General features: G+C 34.2%; 1 protein-coding gene across 1 annotated transcript in view; it reads left to right on the top strand.

The window, feature by feature from the left end:
* Positions 1–865: 865 nt before the first annotated feature.
* LOC139900908 (uncharacterized) overlaps positions 866–16,286 on the top strand; it is a 99,083-nt gene continuing 83,662 nt past the window's right edge. The window contains exon 1 of the mRNA XM_071883657.1: positions 866–916. Coding sequence (XP_071739758.1) covers positions 866–916 — 51 coding nt within the window. The remainder of the gene's footprint in view (positions 917–16,286) is intronic.

A 16,286-nucleotide genomic window follows, 5' to 3' on the forward strand; every position in this document is an offset into this window, starting at 1 on the left:
GTTTTCTTTTTCTAGGTTGTTTAGACGCACTTCTATCCGAGCAACATGGCATCTACTATACTCCCTATTCTTCTCACAGCTACTCTGAAGGTTGATGATATCACACTTCACCTCCACGTACTCCTCGTTATTATAGAATAATGGACTGGTAGCGGGTTCGGGTTGCTTTCTCTTTAGAGTTGGGTTTTCAGACGATTCTTCAATAGGTTCTTCTTCATGCTCATAATTGGAGAAGTCACTGTCGTAGTTAGGGAGGTCTTGAAGAGCATCCCATTCAGGAGTACTCATTGGTTTATGTACCAATGAGTGAAAAGAGCCAGAGTCAGCAGAATCAGCAGGGCTTTCTCCTTCGCTTTCAGATCCTTGAGTTGGGTGAAAATTAGGAGATACATGTAGAGTATCCGGACAATAGTTTAGGGAACGAGGACCACCAAATCCGTAAGGTGGACTTTGGACTGATCTTTCACTGGAAGGCCCTTTAGTATCTTCTTTGGTTGGCTTGAAAAGAGTTGGTTTATTAATATTTGAGCTTGACATCCTATCATTAGGAAAGAAACTTTTGATTAGAATCTTTAAGTCAAGTTTAGTAAAGCATAAGTGTTAAGATTATAGGGCAATCTTAAGTGCTTTAAGTCTAAGGCAGGAAAGGTTATAGTTTCCTAGATTGCTAAGGCACCCTAATTAAAAAGTAAGGCACACATAAAAATGCAATCCTGGTTCTCTATAACAGCCTGGTTATGCTCTGATATCAATCTGTGACATTCTGTGTCGCAGAGTGGGGAATGTTTCATCCCACTTAGTGCCGTTCTTTCGTGACCACTAAGTGTACCTCAGACACTGATTTTACGGCTAACCTCTTGGCAAAATGGCCAACCTAAAAGGCTCGCGAGGGGCAAGAGCCAATGCTTCGTCACAGGTATCACTGTGAGAACCCCTTCTACGATTAATCTGCTAATAAGCGCATTAAATCAGCTCTGATACCAATCTATCACACCCCCAGTTAGGGCCTGGGCGAAATGTGACTTAATATCAAATAAACCAACATATTATAATATACGAGAACAATACTAAATGATAAAATAAACTTTTTTAAGTACACAGCGGAAAATGAAATGTCGTTACAATGATAGAAATTCCAATAAAGTAATTGTTTAAATGCAATAATAGCAAATGCGATATTTCTTAATCCTATGTCCAAGTAGTATCACATAAGCAGTAAGTAAGAAAGCTTGAATCAATCAGCACCTGAGACAAAACATGCTAAAGTGTCAACCAAAAAGGTTGAGTGAAGTTCATAGGTTTAACAAATAAGTTTGACCGTTGTTTTAGACCACAAGATTTAGTTTGTAAAGTTGATCTCGCAGGATCAAAAAGTTATGCCAATGCGTGATATTTAGACTAAACGTTCAAGTTTGCCCCAAAGACAAGTTGTGTATATATTTGTCAGTTTAATTTCATTATTAAGTAATACAAAGACTTAGTCAAATATATCGGGGACGTTACTCCCGATAGGCCTACCCCCAATAATTAAGCATGCATTCAACGAGCAATTAAAAATATCACTGTATGGACTTAGTCGGACATAGCCGGGTATAGCATAGTTTTAACAGTTGGCACTTGTGTCTAAATTGTAAATAGTAAAAGTAGCATGTGTCTCACCCCAATAAAAGTAAATAAGTTTGCTAGCAATAAAGAGTGGGGCTATGAATTCACCTTAGTAAGTAGAGAGAGATGGTTATTCCTCAGAATAGAAAGTTGGATGAGTGAGCAGAAAAGTTAACCTATTGACATTTAAGAGTAGTAAGTGTTTTGCCCAAGTTTAAGTTTAAGTATGTAAGTGTTTAAGTATAGTTTGTTTTACTAAGTTTCCATTCTTAGTAAGTTTCTACTTTTAGAAAGTTTCTATTTTTAGAAAGTTTCTATTTTTAGAAAGTTTCTATTTTTAGAAAGTTTCTATTTTTAGTGAGTTTCCCATTTTAGTAAGTTTATAATTAGAAAGTTTCTATTTTAAAAGTGTTTCCATTTTAGGATACTTGCCATATTAGATATACTTCCAATCACCCCTTTCCCTTCGAATGGCCATTTCAGGTCTAGGGGCTTGAGCTACAGGATCCTTTAAATCGAAAAATCCAAACCCTTCCGCCTAGAGTTTCGTAGAAACCATTAGTCAAGAAAGTTGGAAGATCTATATATATCTAATATATATCCCGAAATGTTTTTATGCGTTATAATATAGGTAGTATAGTATATGTGTTAATAATAGTATAAGTGTAAGTGTTAAATAATAGTATAAGTAATATTAGGGTTTCATTAATTAATTAGGTTTAATTAATTAGAGTAGTAATTAATGATTAGGGTTTAGTAATTAATAACTAGGGTTTAATAATTAATTAGGGTTTTAATAAATTAGGGTTAGGTTTAGGGTTTTAATTAAAGTAGTATAGTTTAGGTATAATTAGGGTTTAGTATATATATATGTATGTAACTCGTGTATATGTATATATATATATATATATATATATATATATATATATATATATATATATATATATATATATATATAATTTTTTTTACATGTATATATATGTATCGATATGTATATGTATATATGTAGGGTTATTTTGTTTCCTTAATTAACACAAACAAATCTCCTAATTGTCATCTAGGGTTTTGAAGATCAAACTTTCCTTTTCCTTTTTTTCTAGTCGACATACATACATACATATTAATATATATATATATATATATATATATATATATATATATATATATATATATATATATATATATATATATTTCGTGTATAGATCTAGGTGTGTTTATGTATATGTTTATGAATAAGTTTATAACACGAACATGAATTAAACAAAACTCAAAGTTTATGTAAATAAGTTAGGGTTTATGTTATACCTTTGAAGATTCGAAGACGACTAACAAAGAAAAGATGAACACGATGAAGATTGAAGATCAAAGCCTTAGAAGATTCGAAGAACACCTCGAAGATTCTTGAAGAACACGAAGAACGTGAAGAACACTTGAAGATCACCTTGAAGATTGATGATGATTTCGATGGTGGTGGTGTATGGTTTCGGTTTTGGGAGCCGAAACTAGGGAGAGAGGGAGAGAGACTTGGGAGAGAAAATTGTTGTTGTGATTTGGTACAATGAAAAGGTTTAGGTTAGGTCTCTATTTATAGGGAGGATAGGAAAATTCTAGAATTAGGGTTAGGGTTAGATTTACTTAGGGAATAAGTTAGCTTGAAGAGGGGGTTAAAGAGTGTTGCTTAGGACCAAAATTTTTAGGGGCAAAAGGGTAATTTTACCCTTCCAAAATTGGCTAGGGTTTAATGGGATTAGGGTTTAACTTTTTCACTTAAGTCCTTATGCTTTAATTTAGCTTAAATGATTCCTTAACTATCACAGTTTAATTATTTTAAGTACACAATATTTATTTGTTCATGTAAGGTAATTAACTTATTATTTTTATTAACTTGTCAATTAATGTATAAAGTTAATTAGTATATTTTATAATTCTTAACGCTTAACCATTATCGATTAAAGTTTAATTATTAAGTTTAATTATATTGTTAGGCATTTAATATGGAAAAATATAGAATGGAAAAATTGAGGGTCGTTATAGTACCTCCCCGTTATTGAAAACTTCGTCCCGAAGTTTTAGGTAGATTCCTCGTTTGCATCAGCAATTGAGAAGAGATGGGGATAGTTCCGTTTTATGTGGTCTTTAAGTTCCCAGTGAAATGTCCCGTTCTTATTGATTAAAAAAGTTCCATATTAATTGATTTTGTTGCGAGGTTTTGACCTCTATATGAGACGTTTTTCAAAGACTGCATTCATTTTTAAAACAAACCATAACCTTTATTTCATAAATAAAGGTTTAAAAAGATTTACGTAGATTATCAAATAATGATAATCTAAAATATCCTGTTTACACACGACCATTACATAATGGTTTACAATACAAATATGTTACATCGAAATCAGTTTCTTGAATGCAGTTTTTACACAATATCATACAAACATGGACTCCAAATCTTGTCCTTATTTTAGTATGCAACAGCGGAAGCTCTTAGTATTCACCTGATAATAAACATGCTTTAATCGTCAACAAAAATGTTGGTGAGTTATAGGTTTAACCTATATATATCAAATCGTAACAATAGACCACAAGATTTCATATTTCAATACACATCCCATACATAGAGATAAAAATCATTCATATGGTGAACACCTGGTAACCGACATTAACAAGATGCATATATAAGAATATCCCCATCATTCCGGGACACCCTTGGGATATGATATAAATTTCGAAGTACTAAAGCATCCGGTACTTTGGATGGGGTTTGTTAGGCCCAATAGATCTATCTTTAGGATTCGCGTCAATTAGTATGTCTGTTCCCTAATTCTTATATTACCAGACTTAATAAAAAGGGGCATATTCGATTTCGATAATTCAACCATAGAATGTAGTTTCACGTACTTGTGTCTATTTTGTAAATCATTTATAAAACCTGCATGTATTCTCATCCCAAAAATATTAGATTTTAAAAGTGGGACTATAACTCACTTTCACAGATTATTACTTCGTCGGGAAGTAAGACTTGGCCACTGGTTGATTCACGAACCTATAACAATATATACATATATATATCAAAGTATGTTCAAAATATATTTACAACACTTTTAATATATTTTGATGTTTTAAGTTTATTAAGTCAACTGTCCTCGTTAGTAACCTACAACTAGTTGTTCACAGTTAGATGTACAGAAATAAATCGATAAATATGATCTTGAATCAATCCACGACCCAGTGTATACGTATCTCAATATTGATCACAACTCAAACTATATATATTTTGGAATCAACCTCAACCCTGTATAGCTAACTCCAACATTCACATATAGAGTGTCTATGGTTGTTCCAAAATATATATAGATGTGTCGACATGATAGGTCGAAACATTGTATACGTGTCTATGGTATCTCAAGATTACATAATATACAATACAAGTTGATTAAGTTATGGTTGGAATAAATTTGTTACCAATTTTCACGTAGCTAAAATGAGAAAAATTATCCAATCTTGTTTTACCCATAACTTCTTCATTTTAAATCCGTTTTGAGTGAATCAAATTGCTTTGGTTTCATATTGAACTCTATTTTATGAATCTAAACAGAAAAAGTATAGGTTTATAGTCAGAAAAATAAGTTACAAGTCGTTTTTGTAAAGGTAGTCATTTCAGTCGAAAGAACGACGTCTAGATGACCATTTTAGAAAACATACTTCCACTTTGAGTTTAACCATAATTTTTGGATATAGTTTCATGTTCATAATAAAAATAATTTTCCCAGAATAACAACTTTTAAATCAAAGTTTATCATAGTTTTTAATTAACTAACCCAAAACAGCCCGCGGTGTTACTACGACGGCGTAAATCCGATTTTACGGTGTTTTTCGTGTTTCCAGGTTTTAAATCATTAAGTTAGCATATCATATAGATATAGAACATGTGTTTAGTTGATTTTAAAAGTCAAGTTAGAAGGATTAACCTTTATTTGCGAACAAGTTTAGAATTAACTAAACTATGTTCTAGTGATTACAAGTTTAAACCTTCGAATAAGATAGCTTTATATGTATGAATCGAATGATGTTATGAACATCATTACTACCTCAAGTTCCTTGGATAAACCTACTGGAAATGAGAAAAATAGATCTAGCTTCAAAGGATCCTTGGATGGCTTGAAAGTTCTTGAAGCAGAATCATGACACGAAAACAATTTCAAGTAAGATTTCCACTCGAAATAAGATTGTTATAGTTATAGAAATTGAATTAAAGTTTGAATATGATTATTACCTTGTATTAGAAAGATAACCTACTTTAATTAACAAAGGTTTCTTGATCTTGGATGATTACTTGGAATGGATTTAGAAAACTTGGAAGTAAACTTGCAATCTTGGAAGTATTCTTGATTTTATGAAACTAGAACTTTTGGAATTTATGAAGAACACTTAGAACTTGAAGATAGAACTTGAGAGAGATCAATTAGATGAATAAAATTGAAGAATGAAAGTGTTTGTAGGTGTTTTTGGTCATTGGTGTATGGATTAGATATAAAGGATATGTAATTTTGTTTTCATGTAAATAAGTCATGAATGATTACTCATATTTTTGTAATTTTATGAGATATTTCATGCTAGTTGCCAAATGATGGTTCCCACATGTGTTAGGTGACTCACATGGGCTGCTAAGAGCTGATCATTAGAGTGTATATACCAATAGTACATACATCTAAAAGGTGTGTATTGTACGAGTACGAATACGGGTGCATACGAGTAGAATTGTTGATGAAACTGAACGAGGATGTAATTGAAAGCATTTTTGTTAAGTAGAAGTATTTTGATAAGTGTCTTGAAGTCTTTCAAAAGTGTATGAATACATATTAAAACACTACATGTATATACATTTTAACTGAGTCGTTAAGTCATTGTTAGTCGTTACATGTAAATGTTGTTTTGAAACCTTTAGGTTAACGATCTTGTTGAATGTTGTTAACCCATTGTTTATTATAACAAATGAGATGTTAAATTGTTATATTATCATGATATTATGATATATAATATATCTTAGTATGATATATATACAGTTAAATGTCGTTACAACGATAATCGTTACATATATGTCTCGTTTCGAAATCATTAAGTTAGTAGTCTTATTTTTACATATGTATTTCATTGTTAATACACTTAATAATATATTTACTTATCATTTAACATAATTAACCAAGTGTATCAATATCTTAATATGATTCATATGTACCTAGTAAGACGTTGTTATAACGATAATCGTTATATATATCGTTTTCGAGTTTCTTAAATTAATAGTCTCATTTTTATGTATATAACTCATTGTTAAAATACCTAATGAGATACATACTTATAATAAAATCATGTTAACTATATATATAACCATATATATGTCATCGTATAGTTTTTACAAGTTTTAACGTTCGTGAATCACCGGTCAACTTGGGTGGTCAATTGTCTATATGAAACCTATTTCAATTAATCAAGTCTTAACAAGTTTGATTGCTTAACATATTGGAAACACTTAATCATGCAAATAACAATTTCATTTAATATATATATAAACATGGAAAAGTTCGGGTCACTACAGTACCTACCCGTTAAATAAATTTCGTCCCAAAATTTTAAGCAGTTGGAGGTGTTGACGTATCTTCTGGAAATAAATGCGGGTATTTCTTCTTCATCTGATCTTCACACTCCCAGGTGAACTCGGGTCCTCTACGAGCATTCCATCGAACCTTAACAATCGGTATCTTGTTTTGTTTAAGTCTCTTATCCTCACGATCCATTATTTTGACGGGTTCTTCAATGAATTGAAGTTTTTCATTGATTTGGATTTCGTCCAACGGAATAGTGAGATCTTCTTTAGCAAAACATTTCTTCAAATTTGAGACGTGGAAAGTGTTATGTACAGCCGCGAGTTGTTGAGGTAGCTCCAGTTGGTAAGCTACTGGTCCGACACGTTCTATAATCTTGAATGGTCCAATGTACCTTGGATTTAGTTTCCCCCGTTTACCAAATCGAACAACGCCTTTCCAAGGTGAAACCTTAAGCATGACCATTTCTCCAATTTCAAACTCTATATCTTTTCTTTTACTGTCCGCGTAGCTCTTTTGTCGACTCTGGGCGGTTTTCAATCTTTGTTGAATTTGGATGATTTTCTCGGTAGTTTCTTGTATTATCTCCGGACCCGTAATCTGTCTATCCCCCACTTCACTCCAACAAATCGGAGACCTGCACTTTCTACCATAAAGTGCTTCAAACGGCGCCATCTCAATGCTTGAATAGTAGCTGTTGTTGTAGGAAAATTCTGCTAACGGTAGATGTCGATCCCAACTGTTTTCGAAATCAATAACACAAGCTCGTAGCATGTCTTTAAGCGTTTGTATCGTCCTTTCGCTCTGCCCATCAGTTTGTGGATGATAGGCAGTACTCATGTCTAGACGAGTTCCCAATACTTGCTGTAATGTCTGCCAGAATCTTGAAATAAATCTGCCATCCCTATCAGAGATAATAGAGATTGGTATTCCATGTCTGGAGACGACTTCCTTCAAATACAGTCGTGCTAACTTCTCCATCTTGTCATCTTCTCTTATTGGCAGGAAGTGTGCTGACTTGGTGAGACGATCAACTATTACCCAAATAGTATCATAACCACTTGCAGTCCTTGGCAATTTAGTAATGAAATCCATGGTAATGTTTTTCCATTTCCATTCCGAGATTTCAGGTTGTTGTAGTAGACCTGATGGTTTCTGATGTTCAGCTTTGACCTTAGAACATGTCAAACATTCTCCTACATATTTAGCAATATCAGCTTTCATACCTGGCCACCAAAAATGTTTCTTAAGATCCTTGTACATCTTCCCTGTTCCAGGATGAATTGAGTATCTGGTTTTATGAGCTTCTCTAAGTACCATTTCTCTCATATCTCCAAATTTTGGTACCCAAATTCTTTCAACCCTATACCGGGTTCCGTCTTCCCGAATATTAAGATGCTTCTCCGATCCTTTGGGTATTTCATCCTTTAAATTTCCCTCTTTTAAAACTCCTTGTTGCGCCTCCTTTATTTGAGTAGTAAGGTTAGTGTGAATCATTATATTCATATATTTTACTCGAATGGGTTCTCTGTCCTTTCTGCTCAAGGTGTCGGCTACCACATTTGCCTTCCCCGGGTGATAACGAATCTCAAAGTCGTAATCATTCAACAATTCAATCCACCTACGCTGCCTCATATTCAGTTGTTTCTGATTAAATATGTGTTGAAGACTTTTGTGGTCGGTATATATAATACTTTTGACCCCATATAAGTAGTGCCTCCAAGTCTTTAATGCAAAAACAACCGCGCCTAATTCCAAATCATGCGTCGTATAATTTTGCTCGTGAATCTTCAATTGTCTAGAAGCATAAGCAATCACCTTCGTCCGTTGCAATAATACACAACCGAGACCTTGCTTTGATGCGTCACAATAAATCACAAAATCATCATTCCCTTCAGGCAATGACAATATAGGTGCCGTAGTTAGCTTTTTCTTCAATAATTGAAACGCCTTCTCTTGTTCATCCTTCCATTCAAATTTCTTCCCTTTATACGTTAATGTAGTCAAGGGTTTTACTATTTTGGAGAAATCTTGGATGAATCTTCTGTAGTAACCAGCCAATCCTAAAAATTGACGTATATGCTTCGGAGTTTTTGGGGTTTCCCACTTTTCAACGGTTTCGATCTTTGCCGGGTCCACCTGGATACCTTCTTTGTTCACTATGTGACCGAGGAATTGAACTTCTTCCAACCAAAATGCACACTTTGAAAACTTAGCGTACAGTTTTTCTTTCCTCAATACTTCTAGCACTTTCCTTAAATGTTCTTCGTGCTCTTGATCATTCTTTGAGTAAATAAGTATGTCATCGATGAAAACAATGACAAACTTGTCAAGATATGGCCCACACACTCGGTTCATAAGGTCCATGAACACAGCTGGTGCGTTAGTCAATCCAAACGGCATAACCATAAACTCGTAATGACCATAACGCGTCCTAAAAGCAGTTTTTGGAATATCATCCTCCTTTACTCACATTTGATGACATCCAGAACATAAATCGATCTTCGAATAAACCGACGAGCCTTGTAGTTGATCAAATAAGTCGTTAATTCTCGGCAGTGGATAACGGTTTTTGATGGTAAGTTTGTTCAACTCTCTGTAGTCAATACACAACCTAAATGTACCATCCTTCTTCTTGACAAACAAAACAGGAGCTCCCCATGGTGATGTGTTTGGTCGGATGAAACCACGTTCTAATAGTTCTTGCAGTTGGCTTTGCAGTTCTTTCATCTCGCTGGGTGCGAGTCTATAAGGAGCACGAGCTATTGGTGCAGCTCCTGGTACAAGATCTATTTGAAATTCAACAGATCGATGTGGAGGTAGTCCCGGTAATTCTTTCGGAAATACATCGAGAAATTCTTTTGCGACGGGAACATCATTGATGCTCTTTTCTTCAGTTTGTACTTTCTCGACGTGTGCTAGAACAGCATAGCAACCTTTTCTTATTAGTTTTTGTGCCTTCAAATTACTAATAAGATGTAGCTTCATGTTGCCCTTTTCTCCGTACACCATTAAGGGTTCTCCTTCTTCTCGTACAATGCGAATTGCATTTTTATAACATACGATCTCTGCTTTCACCTTCTTCACCAGTCCAAGCCAACTATTACATCAAAACTCCCTAACTCTACTGGTATCAAATCAATCTTAAATATTTCGCTACCCAGTTTAATTTCTCGATTCCGGCATATATTATCTGCTGAAATTAATTTACCGTTTGCTAATTCGAGTAAAAATTTACTATCCAACGGCGTCAATGGACAACTTAATTTAGCACAAAAATCTCTACTCATATAGCTTCTATCCGCACCCGAATCAAATAAAACGTAAGCAGATTTATTGTCAATAAGAAACGTACCCGTAACAAGCTCCGGGTCTTCCTGTGCCTCTGCCGCATTAATATTGAAAACTCTTCCGCGGCCTTGTCCATTCATGTTCTCCTGGTTCGGGCAATTTCTAATAATGTGGCCCAGTTTTCCACATTTATAACAAACTACATTGGCATAACTTGCTCCGACACTACTTGCTCCGACATTACTCGTTCCGACACCATTTGTTCCTTTCATTCTGTTAACCCCTGGTCCGTAGACCTCACACTTCGCCGTGCTATGACCATTTCTTTTACACTTGTTGTAAAATTTGGTGCAGAACCCCGAGTGATACTTTTCACACCTTTGGCATAGCTGCTTCTGATTGTTGTTGTTGTTGTTGTTGTTGCGGTTATTATTGTTGTTGGGATGATTGTTGTAGTTGCTGTTGTTGTTGTTGTTGTTGTTGTTGGGCCGTTTGTTGTAGTTGCAATTGATGTTGCGATTGTTGGGATAGTTGTTGCGATTATTGTTGTAATTGCTGTTGTTGTTGTATTGGTGATTCTTATCACCGTTTTCTTCCCACTTTTTTTTGACTTGCTTCACATTGGCCTCTTCAGCAGTCTGTTCTTTAATTCTTTCTTCAATCTGGTTCACTAGTTTGTGAGCCATTCTACATGCCTGTTGTATGGAGGCGGGCTCGTGTGAACTTATATCTTCTTGGATTCTTTCCGGTAATCCTTTCACAAATGCGTCGATCTTCTCTTCCTCATCTTCGAACGCTCCCGGACACAATAGGCACAATTCTGTGAATCGTCTTTCGTACGTGGTAATATCAAATCCTTTGGTTCGTAACCCTCTAAGTTCTATCTTGAGCTTATTGACCTCGGTTCTGGGATGGTACTTCTCGTTCATCAAGTGCTTGAATGCTGACCACGGTAGTGCGTACACATCATCTTGTCCCACTTGCTCTAGATAGGTATTCCACCATGTTAACGCAGAACCTGTGAAGGTATGCGTAGCGTACTTCACTTTGTCCTCTTCAGTACACTTACTTATGGCAAACACCGATTCGACCTTCTCAGTCCACCGTTTCAATCCGATCGGTCCTTCGGTTCCATCAAATTCCAAAGGTTTGCAGGCAGTGAATTCTTTGTAGGTGCATCCTACACGATTTCCTGTACTGCTAGATCCAAGGTTATTGTTGGTATGTAGCGCAGCCTGTACTGCGGCTATGTTTGAAACTAGAAAAGTACGGAATTCCTCTTCATTCATATTCACGGTGTGTCGAGTAGTCGGTGCCATTTCCTTCAAAATAGTCAAATGGAACAAGTTAATCATACATAATATTAAGAGTAGTTAATAGTATTTCGTAGCATAATATGAACTCATTTATAAAAGCTTTTTCTTCATATTAGCGTTTTATAAGTTTAAATTCGGGTAGTACCTACCCGTTAAGTTCATACTTAGTAGCTAATATACAATTCAACTACTACAATTCTATATGAAAAACTGATTATAATAATATTTCGCGTTCAAACTTTTATACAATATTTTACAAACTTACAATACCGCTTATTTTACATAAAGCATGAAATATAGCACACAATAACTTTGATACAAGATAGTTGTGAAGATAATTCTAGCTAGTACACAAGTCGTTCAGCAAAGACAATAAAGACACGTAATTCATACGTCCAGAAACAAGTCATGCATTCTGGTTTTACTAGGACTACTTCCCATCCTTGGTCTTGTGGAACATAACCGTTATGGCCATTGATAAGACAGTGTGTTGTAACGTCGTCAAAGGGACGAGGGTTACGTAATGACCAACAGTCTCGTAATAACCTAAAAACCTCATTTCTTACCCCAATTACCGACTCCGTCACTTATGGGAACGTTTTGTTTAATAGTTATAGCCCGATGTTCTTTTTCTCACTTTGGTGAGAAGCGAACATTACTAACCTGTAAGCATGGCATGCTTCTTTATGTTGCATGTTAGCCGCTTTTTCTAAATCATGAAGTCCTATATTCGGATACATTGAGTCAAAATAATTTCTTAACCCGTTGCGTAAAATAGCATTTGGGTTCCCCGCAATATATGCGTCAAAGTAAACACATCGTAACTTATGGGTTTCCCAATGTGATATCCCCCATCTTTCAAACAAAAGTCTCTTATAAACCAAGACATTCTTGGAACGTTCTTCGAATGTCTTACAAACTGATTTCGCCGTAAATAGTTGTGCCGAAGAATTCTGACCGAGTCTAGACAAGATTTCATCAATCATGTCTCCGGGAAGGTCTCTTAAAATATTGGGTTGTCTATCCATTTTGTGTTTTTATACTGTAAAATAGACAAGAGTTAGATTCATAAAAAAAATACTTATTAATACAAGCAATTTTTACATATATCATAAAGCATAAGCACACTATATTACATATATTACACCACATGAATACAACTATCTTATTCCGACTCGCTCATTTCTTCTTCTTCGGTTTTGGTTCGTTTTGCCAAGTTTCTAGGGATATATGATGTTCCCCTAATACGAGCTGTCGTTTTCCACAACGGTTTAGAAAAACCTGGTGGTTTAGAGGTTCCCGGGTCATTGTTACAACTTAAGGGCTTCGGGGGTTGACGATACATATAAAGTTCATCGGGGTTGGAATTAGATTTCTCTATTTTTATGCCCTTTCCTTTATTATTTTCTTTTGCCTTTTTAAATTCAGTTGGGGTAATTTCTATAACATCATCGGAATTCTCGTCGGAATCCGATTCATCGGAGAATTGGTAATCCTCCCAATATTTTGCTTCCTTGGCGGAAACACCATTGACCATAATTAACCTTGGTCGGTTGGTTGAGGATTTTCTTTTACTTAACCGTTTTATTATTTCCTCCTCCGGTTCCTCCTCTTCCGGTTCTGATTCTTCTTCCGGTTCTGATTCTTCTTTCGGTTCTTCTTCGGGAACTTGTGAATTACTCCAATATATATTTGACTCTTCGTTATTATTAGGTGAGTCAATGAGATTTGTGCTAGAGGTAGACATCTATCACACAATATCAAACATGTTAAGAGATTAATATATCACATAATATATACATGTTAATAATATATAGTTTCCAACAAAAATGTTAAACAATCATTTTTAAAGAAAACACGGTCGAAGTCCAGACTCACTAATGCATCCTAACAAACTCGATAAGACACACTAATGCAAATTTTCTGGTTCTCTATGACCAACGCTCGGATACCAACTGAAATGTCCCGTTCTTATTGATTAAAAATGTTCCATATTAATTGATTTCGTTGCGAGGTTTTGACCTCTATATGAGACGTTTTTCAAAGACTGCATTCATTTTTAAAACAAACCATAACCTTTATTTTATAAATAAAGGTTTAAAAAGCTTTACATAGATTATCAAATAATGATAATCTGAAATATCCTGTTTACACACGACCATTACATAATGGTTTACAATACAAATATGTTACATCGAAATCAGTTTCTTGAATGCAATTTTTACACAATATCATACAAACATGGACTCCAAATCTTGTCCTTATTTTAGTATGCAACAGCGGAAGCTCTTAGTATTCACCTGAGAATAAACATGCTTTAAACGTCAACAAAAATGTTGGTGAGTTATAGGTTTAACCTATATATATCAAATCGTAACAATAGACCACAAGATTTCATATTTCAATACACATCCCATACATAGAGATAAAAATCATTCATATGGTGAACACCTGGTAACCGACATTAACAAGATGCATATATAAGAATATCCCCATCATTCCGGGACACCCTTCGGATATGATATAAATTTCGAAGTACTAAAGCATCCGGTACTTTGGATGGGGTTTGTTAGGCCCAATAGATCTATTTTTAGGATTCGCGTCAATTAGGGTGTCTGTTCCCTAATTCTTAGATTACCAGACTTAATAAAAAGGGGCATATTCGATTTCGATAATTCAACCATAGAATGTAGTTTCACGTACTTGTGTCTATTTTGTAAATCATTTATAAAATCTGCATGTATTCTCATCCCAAAAATATTAGATTTTAAAAGTGGGACTATAACTCACTTTCACAGATTTTTACTTCGTCGAGAAGTAAGACTTGGCCACTGGTTGATTCACGAACCTATAACAATATAAACATATATATCAAAGTATGTTCAAAATATATTTACAACACTTTTAATATATTTTGATTTTTTAAGTTTATTAAGTCAGCTGTCCTCGTTAGTAACCTACAACTAGTTGTCCACAGTTAGATGTACAGAAATAAATCGATAAATATTATCTTGAATCAATCCACGACCCAGTGTATACGTATCTCAGTATTGATCACAACTCAAACTATATATATTTTGGAATCAACCTCAACCCTGTATAGCTAACTCCAACATTCACATATAGAGTGTCTATGGTTGTTCCGAAATATATATAGATGTGTCGACATGATAGGTCGAAACATTGTATACGTGTCTATGGTATCTCAAGATTACATAATATACAATACAAGTTGATTAAGTTATGGTTGGAATAGATTTGTTACCAATTTTCACGTAGCTAAAATGAGAAAAATTATCCAATCTTGTTTTACCCATAACTTCTTCATTTTAAATCCGTTTTGAGTGAATCAAATTGCTTTGGTTTCATATTGAACTCTATTTTATGAATCTAAACAGAAAAAGTATAGGTTTATAGTTGGAAAAATAAGTTACAAGTCGTTTTTGTAAAGGTAGTCATTTCAGTCGAAAGAACGACGTCTAGATGACCATTTTAGAAAACATACTTCCACTTTGAGTTTAACCATAATTTTTGGATATAGTTTCATGTTCATAATAAAAATCATTTTCCCAGAATAACAACTTTTAAATCAAAGTTTATCATAGTTTTTAATTAACTAACCCAAAACAGCCCGCGGTGTTACTACGACGGCGTAAATCCGATTTTACGGTGTTTTTCGTGTTTCCAGGTTTTAAATCATTAAGTTAGCATATCATATAGATATAGAACATGTGTTTAGTTGATTTTAAAAGTCAAGTTAGAAGGATTAACCTTTATTTGCGAACAAGTTTAGAATTAACTAAACTATGTTCTAGTGATTACAAGTTTAAACCTTCGAAGAAGATAGCTTTATATGTATGAATTGAATGATGTTATGAACATCATTACTACCTCAAGTTCCTTGGATAAACCTACTAGAAATGAGAAAAATAGATCTAGCTTCAAAGGATCCTTGGATGGCTTGAAAGTTCTTGAAGCAGAATCATGACACGAAAACAATTTCATGTAAGATTTCCACTCGAAATAAGATTGTTATAGTTATAGAAATTGAATTAAAGTTTAAATATGATTATTACCTTGTATTAGAAAGATAACCTACTGTAAGTAACAAAGGTTTCTTGATCTTGGATGATTACTTGGAATGGATTTAGAAAACTTGGAAGTAAACTTGCAATCTTGGAAGTATTCTTGATTTTATGAAACTAGAACTTTTGGAATTTATGAAGAACACTTAGAACTTGAAGATAGAACTTGAGAGAGATCAATTAGATGAAGAAAATTTAAGAATGAAAGTGTTTGTAGGTGTTTTTGGTCGTTGGTGTATGGATTAGATATAAAGGATATGTAATTTTGTTTTCATGTAAATAAGTCATGAATGATTACTCATATTTTTGTAATTTTATGAGATATTTCATGCTAGTTGCCAAATGATGGTTCCCACATGTGTTAGGTGACTCACATGGGCTGCTAAGAGCTG

The sequence above is a fragment of the Rutidosis leptorrhynchoides genome, chromosome 3 (assembly GCF_046630445.1).
Source record: "Rutidosis leptorrhynchoides isolate AG116_Rl617_1_P2 chromosome 3, CSIRO_AGI_Rlap_v1, whole genome shotgun sequence".
Classification (NCBI taxonomy): domain Eukaryota; kingdom Viridiplantae; phylum Streptophyta; class Magnoliopsida; order Asterales; family Asteraceae; genus Rutidosis; species Rutidosis leptorrhynchoides.